General features: G+C 42.9%; 1 protein-coding gene across 1 annotated transcript; it reads left to right on the forward strand.

Moving 5' to 3' along the window:
• Positions 1–4,752: 4,752 nt before the first annotated feature.
• whrnb (whirlin b) lies at positions 4,753–5,466 on the forward strand (the record flags this gene model as incomplete). The annotated part of the gene is made up of 2 exons (XM_071543867.1): positions 4,753–5,109; positions 5,245–5,466. Coding segments are annotated over exons 1-2 (579 nt in total), but the record flags the coding sequence as incomplete, so codon positions are not given.
• Positions 5,467–19,225: the final 13,759 nt, after the last annotated feature.

Below are 19,225 nucleotides of genomic sequence, written 5' to 3' on the forward strand. Positions count from 1 at the left end.
CTTGGTTTGCTGCCGTGTGACTCAGCTAGGTAGGAATGCTTTTTTATCATTAGGGGCACACCGATTCTTCAAACTTCCTCTGTATCATCATGTCAGGTTATCGTGTGAGTCTAGCAAACACTAAACCAGTGGTTCTCAACGTGGGGTCCGAAGACCACCAGGGGTCCTTGAGGGGGTTACAGGGGGTCCCCAGCAAATTGATGAATTGTTAAACTTCACCATCAATTTGTTTACAAGAAGTTAACACAATTAGAGAATGTAGGAGAATGACTATTTTGATCATAGTTTCTCTGTTATCTCTCTACCTACAACACAGATAGTCATGGAATTCTGCACAAAATCATATCTAACAATAAAAATATTCTCAGATTTGGGTCCGAGAGGCAAAATCTCATCAAATGGGGGTCCTACTGTGGCCCTAATGTGGACTAAATTAGGGGTCCTTGATATGAAAAAGGTTGAGAATCACTGCACTAAACAATATCGACTTATTCATTTGTGTCTGGTAGTTGCACTCTTGTCTGTATCATAAGACAACGTCCACTGCAGTTCCCATCTGTCTCTCTGGAGACGGGCGGCACATTCTCTTCAGATCATTTTCTTGATCTCGGACTATTTGCCATCGAGTCTTCCGAACCGCCGGAGCACAAGACCAACGGGACGCTCTGCGGGGGAGTCGATGAGGGTTTGAGCTTTTGGAGAGGGAGCGGATTAATCGCGTCTCAAGATAAAGCCTCAGCTATTCACCCACTCCACTCGATTCAAGCACAAACTAAGCCCCGCACTCTTTGGACAGATGTGCTGTAAATAGGTCCAATTGTCTCTTGGAGGTCTGTTGTGGCATTTCTTACTCGGGGGGAGGGGGGGGGGGATGCAAAGTTCAAGGGGATGAGCGTTCTTCACGTTTATTTATCGGAATCTGGAGAACAAAACGTACATTTCGAGGCCACCATTTACAAGATCGAGGACACAAGATGGTATTGAATGCGCACGAGACAGACCCGGTGCCCTTCACTCAAATGCAAAAGATGAATATTTTTCTCTCGTTTTGGTTCGTTTGACTGCACAGGATGAATGCCGTTCCCTCGTTTTTTGGCTCGTTTGTACCCTCATTTTCATTAGTTTGTGCACACAATTTCATAATTCGTGCCCACCTTAATAAAATGCGTACATATTTTAAAGCGCGTGCTTGACTTGGCTCCTTCCGCAACGTTCAAACTGATTTCACTTGCCGTCATTAGTTTAATTTACTTGATTGCGTTTATTTATTTGGTTTAATCAGTTGTTGAACAAAGATAGACTTAGTTGAGTGAGGCTAGTGTAACGGACAGATTTGTTGATTCAGTTTTACTTCAGGTAAAAAGCTCAGGGGATGAGTTATCAAGGCGTTGCCTGCTGACACTCTTATTAGTAAGACACGACTGAGAACTGACACACTGAGAGCTAATGGGCTCCGCTCTCGTCAGCATGCAGACCGGAGCGATGTTACAGAGTATCGATCAACAAGCTCAAAGCCAGATCTCAGGAAATGGCTTGGCACAGCCGCACTGGCTCTATATTATCTTATTACTTCTGTCTAGTTGGACACTTTTTATGCGACTTCAGTGCACGTTTTGTATGTTGTGTGCACAAGTTAATGCTTTGTTACCATAAAATACATTTTTTCCCAATAGGATGCTGGCTCCATATGAATCACTTCCATTTCCCAGGTGTAATAAATGTACAGGAGTTTGTCTGGGTGACATTGGTGCAGCAACATGAAGAACTAACAGTTACATGCTGTAAGTACAAACATGCATATAACAGACTCTAGACTATATACATATATCTCATATATATATATCTCTTTCTTATCACATTAATGACTCATTAGGCTTCAATGGAAACCTTCCCTTTTACTGTGAGGAGTTACTTCACTTGTACTTCAACATGTAAAACATGATTGTAATATGGTGATCTGGTTATGATAAACCTGGGAGAAAAGTGGGAGATAATAAAACTGCTCTATAGTCTGAGTCTTTATTTCTGTGAGAGAGAGAGAGAGAGAGAGAGAGAGAGTGAGAGAGAGAGAGAATGTGTGTGTGTGAGAGGAAGAGAGAGAGAGAGAATGTGTGTGTGTGAGAGGAAGAGAGAGAGACACCTAGAGAGAGATAACAGATGTAATCTGTTAGATTGTAACCACCCCCTGTTATCTAATAGGCTTTAATGTGGCCACCCACCCTCCCAACAGCATTGCAATCTCTAATGTAGCATAACGCCTTCTCACTCTGTGTAATACCCAGCAGAAATAATACACTCCCACCGCTCCTTTAATATGCAAAATTGGGGCACAGACCGCGCACAGACGTTGTGAGGGAGACGGGCCTCGGGGAAACAAGTGGGCACCCCATGCTAAAAACAAGTTAGCATGCCCCCACTATTTGGTATCTTTATCCCGGGAACATTCTGTGCTTTTCTTTGTTAGTGAAGAGGAATATTATAAAAGGACAATTGAACGAAATCAACCAACAAATATGACACGGCGGGTGGCAGCATGGGCACCGCTAGTGGGGGGAAAAAGGGGATTACTATAAAGGGGCTTCAAGCTGGAGGGGAGGGGGGTGAGGTGATAGGCTACTCTACTGTATGAAAAAAATACACAAACTTTTGGGGAGTTTGACCCACTGGTCAACTAACCCATTAAGTGTTGAGAACATACACTAAAATCGTCCACGTGTCCCCAGTAGATTGGTGGCTCTGGTACTATGCTAACACTTTAGCCTACATTATGTTGAGTGATAGTAGGCTCCATGCTAACGCTTTAGCATACACCAAGTTTGAGTGATAGTAGGCTCCATGCTAACGCTTTAGCCTACACTATGTTGAGTGATAGTAGGCTCCATGCTAATGCTTTAGCATACACCAAGTTTGAGTGATAGTAGGCTCCATGCTAACGCTTTAGCCTACACTATGTTGAGTGATAGTAGGCTCCATGCTAACGCTTTAGCATACACTATGTTGAGTGATAGTAGGCTCCATGCTAACGCTTTAGCTTACACTATGAGTTGAGTCATAGTAGGCCACTCCATTATCTAAAAAATGAGAAAGTGAGAACTTGAAGCAGCTCTAAAGCTATATGATATGTTGCTAAGTCTGTCGGTTTTCTGACTGGTTAATTTTTGCCATGAAATAGGCTACGATACAAAAATAACATACTGTTTGAACTAGCAGGGACTACGTTCCCTGTTACAATAGGAAATTAAGGTGTTGGGCAATGAGAGACTGTGTAGGCTACAGCTAAAAATCACTGCACAGTGGATGAATACATGATTGCTCACCTGAAATAGTTCCAAAAATAAACCTGGCTGCATCAGCTATATTGAGTTAATGACGTTTCATTTTTTAAATTTATGAATCAATATGATGAAAACCACTAACAACTTTCAGTCTTTTTACTTTGGATAATGCTGGGAGCCTACTATCGCTCAACACCATGTGTTAGCGTGGCGCACCGGGGGACACATGGACGCTTTGTTCTCATCACTTAATGGCCGAGTTGACCGTCTCCCAAAAACTTGGGTGTATTGTGATAAATGCATGTAGGTGGAGGGGCCCGGCGGTGTTTCCATCTTGCCAGGAGGCCCGCGGACTCCTCCTCGGCAGCACCCTTGTGTGTGGCGGGAGCGCATCCCGGGACGCTCATTATAGGCCTGTACAGATGGGCGAGACAGAGGGAGCTTGTTACTGTCATAAGGAAGATGACTCTGGTATATGCTATAAATAGCTGTTTATAAATAGCCTGAAGGCTCTGGATATGACAAGAAGTCTGAGGAGGGCGTTCGCTAATGCAGCTTGATCAGCTTAACGGCTGACAGGCAGGCAGACACCTACTGTCATCTGGAGCCACATGATGACAGTCTTGGAGGTGAACCCAAAGCAACGCCTGAGAAAGTGTGGAACAAAGTGTGTCGGCTCTTCCATCTCAGCTCTACTGTACATATTTGTCCATTTTGTCTAAATTTGTAGGTGTGCTATTCCTGCTTTTCACTCAACTGTGTATGACATCAGTTAATGGCTTGCCAAAAATAAGCATAGAAATAAGTGAGAGTAGTGTTGGCAGTTCCTAAGCAACACACACATACACACACACACACACACACACACACACACACACACCTGCGTCATTTCCTATACAGCGAGGCTCTTGAGAGCGAGCAGTTGAGCGCACACTGTGAGTTGCGCGCACCGTGGAAGCTCCGTCGTCACATAGTGGGAACCCAACCGACTCTGTGAGTTTTTGTCCGGTAGCCGTGATACATGTGGAGGAAAGGGCAGAGGTTAAATATGAAGTGCCTGCTTCTGATTTAGAGAAAAGAAGAAAGCCACCCACACGGATTTTCATCAGCCGGGCACCAGATATTAATACTGGACACTTATTTGAATTTTTGTCCGGTGGAGCAGGAGGACTTGGAATTAAAAACAGTCAAGAAAGAACATATCTCTATTTTTTTCTGTGGAAGGAGAAAGGAAGCACCGACTTGGAAAAATGCTTTCTTTCGGGGTGACCCAGCTCGCGCGCCGCACATCATCGCCGTTACGCACGTAGATCCCCGGTCACCTGTTGAAGTTGCCCGATGCGCGGTGGAGCTGTTTTACTTTTATTTTTATTTTTTTTCTGATTAAAGGGAGGCTCGACTTCAACAGCGCTATTAACCAAATGCCTGATCCGTCCTCCGGTCTGTATGATGCGGTGATTCCCCGTGATGTTGTAGGATGAGCGCGGACCTGGAGCGCGTTTCGCTCAACACATCGGTGAACTCGACCGGCTCGGGCGGCCGCGCGCTCTCGGCGAACGTCCGGAGGCTCCACAACGCCCTCAACCTGCTGCTCAGCGACCTGGAGAGAGAGCAGTTCATCCACTGCCTCAATGTGTACCACGCCAAGCGCAACGTCTTCGACCTGGTCCAAACTCTCAAAGTGATCCTCAACACGCCCAACAAGCGCCAGCTGCTGCCCATGCTGCGCCTGGTCATCCCGCGCTCCGACCAGCTGCTCTTCGACCAGTACACGTCGGAGGGACTCTACCTGAAGACCGACCTGCTCCCCAGCAATGGCAACCCGGAGGGGTTCGCGGACGGGGGCGACGCGACCCTGCAGAAATACGTCGGCTCCATCCACGAGCAGGCGATCGGGGTGCCCGGCTGTCCGGACGGTTTCGGCGGCGCGCTGGAGCGCTCGGGCCCGGGGGCGCCCACGCTCCTCCAGGGCCCCTTTGGAGAGGTGCGCCAAGTCACCCTGACGCGCACCAAGAGCCACGAGGGACTGGGCTTCAGCATCCGCGGGGGGTCGGAGCACGGCGTCGGGATCTACGTGTCCCTGGTGGAGCCGGGCTCCTCGGCCGAGAGGGAGGGACTGAGGGTCGGGGACCAGATAGTGACCGTGAACGACATGCTGTTTGACAGAGTCACGCACATAGAGGCGGTCAAGGTATGCTGTGATGCGTGTGCGTGAGAGAGGGCGATGAGTGATGGGGCGAGTTCACTATTGTGCCTTGCCACGTTTCCTCAGCAACCTCTGTAGATAATGTCCATGAGACCAAGGACCCAATAACACAGGCTCAAAGTGTGTGTGTGTGTGTGTGTGTGTGTGTACTTTGTGTTTGTGTATGTCAATGTCAGAGATGTAACCAGGGCTATGCACTGTATGCTTCAGGCTCCATCTGCCTGAATGCATTACCATGGAGTAGGGACGGGACGATGTGCTTTTCTCACGATGTAATTCGATACACAATTTTATACAAGCATGATACGATGTAATAAGTAGAAATTGCAGAATTATGTTTATTTCTGAGACACAAATCTTTCTAGCGATGGCATTGGCTGCTAGAATGTAAACAAGAATTAAAAAATGTCATTACAAAGTGTAAATAATAGAATTTGGATGGAGAGCTTGTGAAATTGTGATGAAGTGTCTCATTTGTGGTTACTACAGCAGAATAAAATGGAACTAACATTGCGATTCATTTTATGTATTGTCACGTTTTTGTTTTGCGATATATCGAATTTCTATAATATTGTCCCGTCCCTACCATGGAGCCAGTGGGCCAGGCACTGCTGTCTTTATGTCTTCCATAAGAGCAGCAGACTGTCACAGCGCTGCTTCCTCTGTGGACCCCCCCCAGGCCCAGCTGGAAGCCGCCCCTAGCAAAACCACTTCTTTTTATTTCTTCTACACCACTTGACCGTGGCTTAATGCTGTCTGGCCTCTGGCACGGCAAACCCTGATGGACTCAGACCTTCGCTCCGTGTGCACATGGAGAGAAGGCCCTGTTTCCTTATGAGGAAAAAGTACTGCTGCCTTTGCAAATGTGCATGGATTAAACTAGGGGGGGGGGGGGGGTTCTCAATGTTTCCACAGCACAGACCCCCAGAGAGAGTCACATGAAGGCCAGGGATTCTCTTTGATCAGGTTTAGTCCCGGGGACCCATATGGGAGGATTTTAGTTGTTGATTTAGTATTGAATCGTAGAACTGTCTACACTGTATGTGGGGAGATAACAGTTTTGAGAGTGAAATCTATGATTACAATAATCATTCTTATACATTGTCTAACTAGGATAATTTCTAGTGAATTAAATTATAGAGAAATCAAACTTTTCCTTATTGAGGAAAGGTACGAGGGGTGATCAATGTCACGGACATGCGGGAGCAGATGCGTCATCGTTGTGTGGCATTTTAATTCAATTGTTGGTCCACCACCTCATTCTGTTTTTAATTTGGATGTAAAATAAGACGGTTAACTAGTGAGTGAAGAGAAGATTTTGAAGATTAAAGTGGAAATCCTCCTTGTTTTTACAATTGTGGTGACATTTTTACTGCCAAGTGGTCGTTGCTGTGGTGTTTTTTTTGTTTTATTTAGTCTCCATCGTTGTTGGCTCAGCGCTCATCGCTGTGGTGGTTCCTGCACTACACTTCCCAGAGATCACCTGTCAATCAAACCGTGTGAGGGGGGGGCGGAGCTTAGATTTTCTGTTGATGCAGTTTGAGTTTCTCTTTTCTTTGTCTGTTCGGCCACGGTGGCTATCGCTGCTCATGCTAACTACCCAGTTCTTCTTCTTCTATTTATTCCTAACAAACCAGAAATGCAAAACGCATCACTTCCTGTGCGCCAGAGGGATTTTTTTTCCCGGGAAAGAGCTGCCAAAGAACAGCAAGTGTATACGTTTTCATGAACTGACTCCCTCTTGAATCACTATTCTGTTGTATCAATTGGCGATAGAGAGTTGCAAAACAGACATTTATTTGTATAAAAATGTCGTGGCTTATTACTTTAAAAGAGGGTTGTCAAGTTGTGTTTACATTGAAAAACAGTGAAGTGAAGGAAGTGACTCTATCTTTGTCCCCACAGTCCAACATAAGCTTGTGTCCTATTAAACTCTTTCAGAATAGCTCTATGGCATTAATCACCTCCATACAAATTAGCTTTGATGCGACAGTTTGATGCATCAGGAATACAATGTAACAGGATACATGAGAAGGTGTCAAGGCAGCAAAAGAAATATGTTCCTCAGATACCGCCGCAATATTTCGAGATCTTTTCCCTATATGTGCTGTGTTATTGTTAATGTTTTTATTTGCGCCATGTATTGGGGCCCGGCTGTCTGTGGAGAGCAATCTTTTCTCAGTGAGTCAGCCTCTAACGCACTCTACCTACAGCAATTTCCAAACAGAAACAACACCTTCCTGGAGGCTGAGCGCTGCAGACCTTGGGCGACGTCTTATTTAAGAGCAAATAAAGAGGCTTTTTCACCTGTCAACACGCGGCTTTGTCGAATCGGTCCGGCATGGGGGATGAGAAAAAACAACAAAGAGTAATAGCTCTTTTTTTTCTCCCCTCCCTGACAGTGTCAAAGATGTTTTCCGCGGCTTATATTGTTTACGCCGTCGTACAAACAGGCGGTCTTGGATATTTCTGCCGTTGTGTTTGTCGCGCCGCCACAGAGTGAAAGCTCCAGAACGTGCTGTCAGACGGGTCATAGTCTTTAAACACAGCCTTTATCCGAAGGGGAGGACGTGAGCTCGCCGCCTGGCTTTTTTCTGTTTGGATAAAACGTTCGCTTAATTGTTTTGTCCGTGCGTCACTTTATCAGAAACGGACACAGTTTGCAACTCTAAAACAGGGAAAGACGTTCGCTGACAACACAATTAGCCCCATGAGGCAATTTGCACCCTTCACAACACCGTCTTCTTCTAACAAATAAATACAATATCGTCCAGCTTTGTTCCAATCAAAAGCGTCTTATGTTTATTTCTCATCCGTAATTATACCTCCCCCGGGATAGGATTGTGCCGTTTCATTATTGGACTCCCATCAATATTCAGAGGCGTGTGAACGAGATTTCCAGCCAGAGGCCGGGGGGTTCTCCGGGCCGCCGCCTCCGTCTCATCGAGAGCTAAATAATTCATTAATGCTCTTAATGAAGCTGGTAACATTTAAGGCCGGGCCGCACGGGGGGCTCGTCCCTCTTGTCTGAAAGCGTGACTTCAAAGTGGAGCTGTGTACAAGCAGGCCAGGAAGGTAGCCGGATACACAGAGGAGCTCATTTGTGGAAATAAGCACACTCGGGCTTTATTCTAGATTTAGTCCGGTAATTATTTAAGATAATGCGGTGGCCGTAATGGAGTTCCGGTCGAAAAACACAACTCTGTAAAATCTAGATCAGTGGTTCTCAACGTGGGGTCCGGGGACCACCGGGGGGTCCGTGAGGGGGTTCCAGGGGGTCCGCAGCAAACTGATGACTCTCTAAACTTCACCATTATTTCATTTACAAGAAGTTAACGCAATTAGAGAATGTAGAAGAATGACTGTTCTGATCATAGTTTCATAGATAGTCACGAAATTCTGGACAAAATCATATCTAACAGTAAAAATATTCTCAGATTTTGGTCCGAGAGACAAAATCTCATCAAATGGGGGTCTGTGGCTCTAATGTGGACTAAATTAGGGTCCTTGATATGAAAAAGGTTGAGAACCACTGATCTAGAAGATTCAGTGGGTGAAAGTGTCATCTCTTTTTTTTTTTTCCAAATGAGTCATACCTAAAAGTAAAACATACATTAAGATGAATAAAGATAGGATCGAGATGCATTCCTAAATCGCAACTTTGGGTCAACCTTGGTGTTGAGAACATAGATAAAAATAATAAAAAATATATATATAAATAGAAAGGTCACAGGTTCACTTGCTGTAACAGTCAGTTTTCATCAACAGCTATGTTTCCTGTCGGAGTGTCTTTGAGCAAGACATTGCATACGTTTACATGCACGTTAATAATTCGATCTTAACCCAATTAGGGCAATACTCAGACTACTGAGTATTGTCAGGAATTGTCAGGTAAATGCCTTAATCTGATTATCTTAATTGGATTACAGTAATCAGATTAATCATAACCTGGTTCCAATGTATTGCTGCATCTAAACACCTTCGTCAGATTTCTGTTGTTTTTTTCAAACTGCCCAGGTCAAAGGTCGCTAGAGAGAGTCGCCCAAGTAATGCTCAAGTTATTTAGAAAGCAGACAACATGTGAGAGTGCAGTGGAGTAGACTGATTATTAAATGAATCCATGTCAACCGGGTTATTAGAGAAATTACGCTCCTTCGAACCATGTAAACGTAATGGGAATACTGCCTTAAGATGATTACTCCCAGTAATCTGAGTATTGGTGTGCATGTAAATGTACTCACTGAACCTCCACCTGCTCACTCATCATAGGAACGCTAGCCTAAAATGTGAAAGCTAGACCACTGCTGGTGCTTGAGACTGTAGCCGAGAGAAAGAGGAGAAAGGCGACTATTGATATGTTTGGACTGAAGCTGCCGGGGGTCGATATTTCTGCCAGTATTCAATATATTTAAATTAAAATTTCAAGCAAAAAAAAAAAAAATCCATAAAATTACATGTGTTTCCAAGAGTGGAAAAGCCTCTGAAACAGCATTTAGACCATGAAAACCCAACATGATACTACTACTCCTATACTTCTCATAATGAACATGCATACTTGTGTTGAATCTGATCAAAATATCTCATTAGAATCAGTTCAGGTTAAGGATTTCACATGGACAACCAGTGTAGTATTATTGATCAATTCTACAATCAATCAAACTGCATCATATAAGCTGGATATCGGCCCCATGTATCAGTCTAACACAGCTTTTCCTTACGATAAGCTGGTGAGAAATGAACTCCCGGGGAGCTCGGCTGCTCTGTGATCAGCATTTTGCGCTCGCTAAGCACAAATATACAAGTGTGCTCATGCAACACTCACTCTTACACAAGTAGATGTTTCATACGTGGGCTTGTACACACACGCACACACACACACACGCACACACGGAAAGGAGGAGTTTGCTGCAGGCAGAATAGACCTCCTAGTCTGGTGAAAAGTTAATTCCTCCTCCTCCTCCATCCATTCAAGAGGAAGTGCATCAGCTCGGAGCCCGCTGTGCTGAAATCCCACCGCTCAGGAACAAACAAACCAAATATGATGCTATTTATACACCGGCAGGCAAGAGGGCAAAGGCTTTTTTCCATAACCCTCCAAAAAAAAGTCATTATAAAACCCTGCCAAAGAAAAGGGTAACAATATATAGGAACGCCAGAGGGCTAATGACAAAATACAAAGAAATAGGAAATACTTTGTAGTAGTGGTAGTGGTACTTTATGGAGCCTGTAGTGGGAAATTCCCTCGTGACAAAGTGCAATCACAGGGATGAGAATACATCAGAAACCTACAGAAACATACAGTATGAAATGATTGGAGTCTATGCAAATGGTAAGCCAAGGTAAGAGGATCAAGTCGGGTATGACTCTATTATGTTTATTCTAAAACCTTATCTCCCTATAGGAACAAGTGACTCAAACCTGTGTGTGTGTGTGCGTGTGTTTTAAGTGGAGCCCGGGATGGTGTCGGAGTGAGTTCGGTCCCGGGGGCAAAAATAGAGCGAGGGGGGTTTCAATTCATCAAAGAGTGTTTTTTCTCGCTTTGGGGGTGCTGAAATTAAACTCGTTATCTGGTCCTTCGAGGAGAATTCCAGTCAGGAGCGCAGAGCCATAGAGCACAAGTCCCTCTGACCCGCCTGAATCGGTAGAGGCGTCCGACATGTGTACCGAATGTGAGAGCAATTTCTATTGTGACTGCAGGGGGTTATCCTGCTCTGGAAAACCCAAGGACGGGACAAGGGAAAAGGGGACAAGTCAAGTGTGTCCGTCGCCAATTTGGATATTTCCATATCTGTCACCTGTGCTCACCTCATCAGTATGCGTTATACCTCAGTAATCCTCCCTGCTACATCCAAATCCTGCGTGTTTTTGCTCTTCTTACTTCAAGGACCTATGTGTTGCATTTTTAAACACCAATATATCATTGTCAGATTACTTGTAATACCTTGATATAATTACCACAAACCAATGAGACAATGGTGGAGATGATGGGTAGCCTTGATCTCACACCAGTGACATTGCGAGTGCTAGTGTTCCTCCAAATTAAGACTACATTTCCCATAAACCTTGTTGCCTCCTGTCGTCCCTCCCCCTGCCAGGTGTCTTTGTTTTTACTGAAGAGGATAAACATGTTGGAAGTGATTTGTCCATCAGCCCTTCACTCTCTTCCACCGTCTGCCATTGCCAGGAACTCTGAAAGCTTTAGCTCTGTTTGCACTGGAAGAACCGCACTGTTCCCGTTTTGTGCCGTAAAGCAATCTCCCTTTGTGCCATAAAGCAATCCAGTAGATTTCCCACCAAATCCGACCCAGTGGCTCATAGTGTAAAATGAGTGTAGGGGCTGGTAGATGCTGTTCATCTTGTCAGCGATGGCCTCTTGTGTTTACAGCAATTACTCTAATGTCTCCAAATTATTGCGGTAATGATTTTTTTATATTAAAATGATATATGGAGCACCATTAAGGATACATTTATATATTTATTTAACAGTATCAACTCCTCCAGAGTTGGCTAAACTGCTCATTTTCATCTGCCGTCCCTGGACAGATGCAAACTTCGACTCTTCATGTGTGAGTTTTGATTGATTCTAATACAACTTTTTAATCAGATTCCACACAAGTATCTATGAATATGTTTTATTTATGTTGTTATTTCAGCTGTTTCAATAAAATTCTGGGGCAAACACTGAATACTTGGAATTAAAAAAAAACAACATGTTGGCATTAAAATGGTCAGATTTATTAAATATTGGTACAAAATATCTCCCCTATCCTGCAGTGTGAAGTCTGCTGCTGTGCCTCAGTCACAGCCAGCTTTCCCTATATGCTGAGTATGCAGTTGTGTAGGCCCCCCCACCATTGTGGAGGGCCCCTGCACATGCATTTTTGCTTGAAGAGATACAAAATAAATGTTTTTTTTGTCCAATTCGTTATTCGCAGACATAAAGCCAATCGATGGCGCTGAACCAAGAGGTAATGGCTAGATCTTATCAGATGGATTTGATTGGTGCAGTAGGGGCAAAAGTTAAGACGGCCAGGCCAAATATTGATTCTGGTATGTGTCATGGTGTTAGTACTTGCAAATGAAGTAATGTTAATGATACAAGTATTCTTTGGTCAATGGATGGATGGCCTATATTATCACTATATAATCACATCAAAGAGGAAAAGTAGATCCATCTGTAACGACAAGCTTAAGTGAAGTAGGAAGCCTTAATCATATTTCAGCTTTTGCAAAAAGCATACATTTCTGAATTGCAAGCCCATTCACTGTTGAGCCTATTTTTTTTTTTTTTTATGACAATGACCTTGTATCCTTTTTTGTGTCTATGTATTATTCACCTTCTCAATGAATGGTTTGGAGTGCTGTGTTATACCATAACAATTTATCCATGATGTTATTATCATGCTATTAATATTTGCAGTTCAATTCAAAAAATGTAAAAGGCTTATAATAATAATAATAAACTTTATTTGTACAGCACCTTTCATACACGAAATGCAGCTCAAGGTGCTTTACAACAAAGAAATTACATGCAGTGCTTCACATAAAACTTGATAATAATAGTAAAAATAAGATAAAGATGAGAATAGAATACATAGAATGCATCTTCACATGAAAAAAGACATAGAATGCGCATAAAAACAGGGATAGAATGCCATAACTAATGTAAAATAAGATAGAGAATAAAACCCACTTGATAATAATAATACAAAAAATAAGATAAAAATGAGGAATGCATAACATAAGATGGAAAATAAAAACCCACTGAATAATAATAATAAGAATAAAGTTAAAGCAAAAAAGAGTTTCAGGCCTGTATCAGGAAAGTCAGAGCTAGATAAAGGCTAAAGTGAAGAGATAAGTTTTTAGCTTTCTTTTAAAAATATTTAGCGAGCTGGCTTCACTAATATCTATAGGTAGTGTGTATTTTCTTATTTTTCAAACTATTTGTTAGACCAGTACATATTTCCTGAGTTTACTTTATCTATAATGAGAGAATGCAGAAAGTTGTTGTTGACTTTTATTATAATCTGTACCTTGACAATATGAGTCACATTTGCAGAGGTCAGCTCATTAGCATTTTAAAATTAGGCTATTTTAAAATTCAGTGTTATCTTACCCTTTAGCTTTTTAGTCAGCTCGTTACTCCTCACCTGTGCAGAATCAGCTGCTGCTCCCTGCTCTTCCTATTAGCAGCGCAGTAGAAATGGAGAAGGGCGTCCCTGCGATGGTAATAAATGCCATGTCTGTCAACCAGCTAATTGTATGAAGCCTAACTCCATCCCAGGAAGTTACTCCTCACCTGTGCAGAATCACCCTGCTCTGCGCTTCTTGGCTCTTTCTATTCACAGTACAGAAAAAAGCTGGTGAAATTGAGGGAAATTGAGGAAGAGCATCCCTAAATTTGTAATGAATACCCTAACTGTCAAGCAGCTAACAGTATAAAAACCTGTAACAAGTTAAATATCAAGCAGAATTCAAGCATAAATTCAATGCCATCTTATCCTATAGCTGTTTGGCTAGCTACAACAGTAGGCTACACTACCATGATTTCCAACCAGCTAACTGTACAAAGACAAGCTAACTGTAGCTAGCAAACATTAGCTAATATCAGGAAGATTTCCTTTCCCAGCAACTTCCTCCTCACTTGTACAACATCATCATGGTCATGTCCTGCTGCCCCCTGCTCTTTCTATTGGCAGAAAAAATAAGTGGCAAACAATGTTGGAATTTGGACTTGAAAAGACATTCATCTCCTTCACATGACTGTTAGCTAGAGCAGTGATTCTCAACCTTTTTCATATCAAGGACCCCTAATTTAGTCCACATTGGAGCCACGGACCCCCATTTGATGAGTTTTTGTCTTTCGGACAATATTTTTATCGTTAGATATGATTTTGTCCAGAATCCCATGACTGTCTGTATTGTAGATAGAGAGATAACAGTGAAGCTATGATCAAAACATTCATTCGTCTACATTCTCTAATTGTGTTAACTTCTTGTAAATTAAATAATGCTTAAGTTTAACAATTCATCAATTTGCTGGGGACCCCCTGGAACCCCCTCAAGGACTCCTGGTGGTCCCCGGGCCACACGTTGAGAACCACTGAGCTAGAGAGCTGGTAAGATAATGCTGGTATGTAGCTAGCTAGGTGACTGTAGACAAGTTAAGCTTGGTTAGTAAAGCATACACCAGATACCCAAGTTCAAATCCTGGGTGAGTCATAAATTACATGCTTGTTTATGTAATAATCTGTAGTATTTTCTGTAGGCTACAGAAACTTGACGGTAATTACATATAAACAAAAAAAATATTTATTGATCATAATTAGGATATGTTAGGTTGACAAAAGTCAAAATTGAGTTTCCATTAGGTTTTATTGCAATGCACTTTGTTGTTGGTTATAGTTTGTCCAGTTAAAAGACACTTTTTATGCACAAGTTTATGCAGTTAATAATTAATGACAAATAAATTCATATTTTTCTGTGGCAAAAATGAATTAATTTATTTTGCTTAGCAAAGTTATTAGATTGCAATAATCCTGAGAGACATATAATAGTACAGTCCTGTCCCATTTCCTGATCCTCTTGTGCATTTATATGTTTTTGTTATTATTTTCCCTTGCGCTATTTTGTTCCGGAGTACTATTATTGATGTCTACCTCAGTGTTTAATGTTCACGTTACTGTTTGAATTTCCATTATTGCAAATATTGAAACTCTGAAAACACCATTTGTATACTTGTATACCATTTGAGTCTTTATTACAATGAGGGGAGTAGGGGTTGGTGTGGTATGGAGACCCCCAAAGAAGAGTTTGCCTAGGGCCCCCTAGAGTGTAGAGCCGGCCCTGTGCTCGGTGTCTGGTTATGGATCTGTCCCAGGCTTCATTACCAATCTGTCACTCTTATTGCATGCTCTGTTTCCCTTTGTCAAAAGCTGTCACTCTCTCCTTGACTTGGCACACTTCTGTTTGCTCCCTTGTTTGTTACCCGGGCCTCTCACTCTCTCTCTCTCTCCCTCCATCTCTCCTCCTCACTCGTCTCTCTCTTTCCGCCCTCTCTCTCTTTCCCTAGCGAGAGTTGTGTATCTCATCCAGAAACTCTGACAGAATATAAAAACCCGGGGACTCTCCGCAGAGAGATGTGCATCAACAAAATCAGCCTCGCCACATCAAACCCAAAATGGGAATAGATATTCGAGGGGCATTTTCAGCGATGTTTGCTCTGCAGAGAGAGCATCGATCCGCCCGTATTCATTTGTGTGTGAAATGAAGATGCCGGGAGCCCGAGACTCGCCGCGCGCGCCTTCAGTTGAAGCTGAGTGGTAAATAATGAGCGAGGCAAAACTGTACATGCTAGAGTGAGGAGCAGAGGTAGCGGAGATAATACAGATGGACTTTATATGGACTAGGAGGATTCAGACTAACCCTGGAACACAAAATTGGTTTGTAGGGACAGAATTTTAAAGATCCAAGCAGGAATTTATTGGATCCAAATTCGGGGGGGTATTTTCACGTCCCTGCTTGAAAAGTTTGCTTGAAAGAAAGTCTCATTCCATCCCAGCGTGTTGCTCAGTGGCAATGCTTACATGCATGGAGAATTCCCTTAACCCAGTTAGTAGTCTGGTTTTGGGTTGCCGCATGTAAACATCATAACTGGGTTAGAATATCCCGCAAAGTTCATACTTTAATTATGAGAAACCCAGTTTAAGGAAAAATGCCCCCTTGGATACGCTTACCCTGTTAGATATCATCAATCTGTGATGTTCCATGCATTCCAAGTGTTGTAATTTAGTGGTGGCACTTTCCCTCAACCTGCTTCATCTACTTCTACCCCAGTGGCTGCATTGCATTCTGGTCTATTGAGGCTACTGTGGGTGGAGAAATTGGTATCTCTGCCTCATCTGTACGATTGTTGAACGGCTCTAGAAAGAAGCCCTCGCTCTTTGATTCTGAGGGACTGACAGCAAAACCTGGTGTTTACTGTTGATGCTTTAGATCAGTGGTTCTCAACGTGGGGTCCGGGGACCACCAGGGGTCCTTGAGGGGGTTCCAGGGGGTCCCCAGCAAATTGATGAATTGTTAAACTTCACCATTATTTCATTTACAAGAAGTTAACACAATTAGAGAACGTAGAAGAATGACTGTTTTGATCATAGTTTCTCTGTTATCTCTCTACCTGCAATACAGATAGTCATGGAATTCGGGACAAAATCATATCTGACAATAAAAATATTCTCTGATTTGGGTCCAAGAGACGAAAATCTCATCAAATGGTGGCCCTAATGTGGACTAAATTAGGGGTCCTTGATATGAAAAAGGTTGAGATAGTGGACTTTTTTTCTGCTGTCAAACTCCATTATAGCTAGTAGTAGTGGAAATATCTTGACGTGATGTCACATTGTCTACGTTTGGCCAGTTATCCATGGGAATAAGAAAAAAATACACCACCAAACAACATAATTGACCCAGAAATCTCCAATAGCTGGACTGTTTTATCAGTGGACAGGGTCTGTTAACTGGTTTATTCATGGCTAACATGGGGACTCAATCACAGGGTATGAGAGGTTCGTGTGAACAGCTTAACCTGAACAAGACCTTAACTGAAGTATGACCAATAGCCAGGTAATGTAGTCAGTAATGCAGGATGCTAACCTGCCTGTGCTTCTGGCTTCATTAACCCTCTTCACCCACCAGTTTGTCTGCAATTTGCATCAAACAGATCTCATTCTACCCGTGCAACCTGCTGGGAATACCCCACCTATTTCCCTCCAATGCTTTGTTGACTGCCTCGCTGCTCCTTCGACAGCAGATGCAGCGTCTTGTGGGATTCGTGTTCGTCATTTCGAAGTCACTCTGGCACACGCACAATGCAGCGAAATCACCGTGGTCGATTGCCGCCGTCGTGTCACGCTAATCCTGTCGTGGTAATCGGGTTGTCTGGCAGACACAGTATGGATGTTGTGGTAGCCCATTTCATCCTCATTACACGTCTCCCTGCAGCCTTGAGGAGTAGGTGGGCGTCTCTTGGATGGTGTCCTTGAGTAGCTATAGACGGGATCTTGGCAGGGGTTGGGTTGGGGTTAGATGGATATTTTGGGCCGATAGTGACCTTTAAGGAAATATCAGCTAGTCAGTGTCGTCCACCTCTGATATGATATTTTCTGTTCCTTTAATTGTCCTTTTTTCCTGTCAAAAGTGCTGTGAAATCATACATATTTGAAAACCTGAATCTGAAATTTTATATCAAAGAGTGTACATAGTTTTTTTCTTTCATTATTGTAATTGGCTTCAGTATTACTTTATTCTTTGGTCGATAATGTAAGAAATGTCTGCCTAAAGAGTTGGACGGTGGTCATGTTTTCACCCTGTTCTTTGATTTGAAGATTTGGTGTTTGAGGTGTCTGTGAACATAAGACTCCTATGCAAAATTTGTATTTACAGATTACATTTGTGTTCAATGGTTTGTCAGTATATTCAGTGTATGAAGAAAACCAGAAATCATTAGATGTTTAGCAAATGTCTTTGAAGTAGTGATCACTGTGCATTTGCAGTTCGTAACCACAGTTCACGGAAATGGATTTAAGCAATCGAGAAAAACTGTGCAGTATTGAGTATTGTAGAGTATCGAGTATCCATTTGTAGAGTATGTAGTATAGAGATTTCAATTGTATTTGTAATTTAGCAAATTGCTCTTGAATTTTGTTTGTTAGGGTTTTGAACTTGAACAATTTTGCAAACATTTGCAAAATGGGCTGCAAAAGTCAGACAGTTTTGCTGGTGGTTGAGTTCGAGTGAGAAATGAATTCAAGAATTTTGAAAATTGGGTTTGCTGAATGCATTTTGTGTCAAAGCAATGAAAAAATCCTTCACAGTTCGGTACACATTGGAGTGCTGCTGTGCTAACTGCGTGAAGAGTGTTGAAATACTGAACCGAGTATCGAGAAACGCTTATAAAAAAAAACTGTAAAAGAAACAAATGTAGGCTATCGTTTGAATATTTTTAAACAGCCCTTGTGTGAGAAGAAGTCACATTATGTAATCACAACCGAATGACTACTCTAGTAGTGCAGCAGGCCCACAAAAAAAGCAACTTGCCCTCAGATCGCTCCGTGCCGGATGCAGTAGGTGTGAGTATTCCTGTAGGTGAAGTTATCCTTTGCTGTCAGTGTGATCTGGGCAGCCTGATCTGACCGGTTGTTATTAGAGCGATACTGATTCCCCGCCCCCCCCCCTCCCCCCCGACTCCCTCGGCTGCTTTTCCTATTAAAACTCTACCGTTGGCTGCTGCCGTTGTGAAGTGTCCTTGAACGCGGGCTCTCCATTTTGCAAAGCGCATATTCTAGATAACAGGCTCCAGTGTGTGGGAGAAGCCGATGGGAATCAAACTCCCCTGGTGTGGAGAAGCAGCTGACACACTGTGTACTGTAGCTACAGTAGATCAGAGAGCACAGCAGCTGTCAGAATATGTGTGTGTGTGTGTGTGTGAGTATGAGCGAGTGTGTGTTACACGTGTTCATTGTTTGTGTGCATTTGCATATGCATGTGTGTGTCCTTTTGTGTGTGTGCACGTGTATTCATTGTGTGATTGTGTGCATTTGAATATGCATGTGTGTGCATGCATTATGTGTGTGCATGTTCATGAATGCAAGTGATTGTGTCAGCATGTGAGTGTGTGTGTGTGTGTGTGTTTGTGTGTATAACAGTTTGAACGTTTCTATACCTTTTCCCCTCCCAGCAGCTG

The sequence above is a fragment of the Centroberyx affinis genome, unplaced genomic scaffold, assembly GCF_046629955.1.
Source record: "Centroberyx affinis isolate AG114_WGS23_722 - 3 ecotype Tasmania unplaced genomic scaffold, CSIRO-AGI_Caff_v1 ptg004389l_1, whole genome shotgun sequence".
In the NCBI taxonomy this organism is placed as follows: domain Eukaryota; kingdom Metazoa; phylum Chordata; class Actinopteri; order Beryciformes; family Berycidae; genus Centroberyx; species Centroberyx affinis.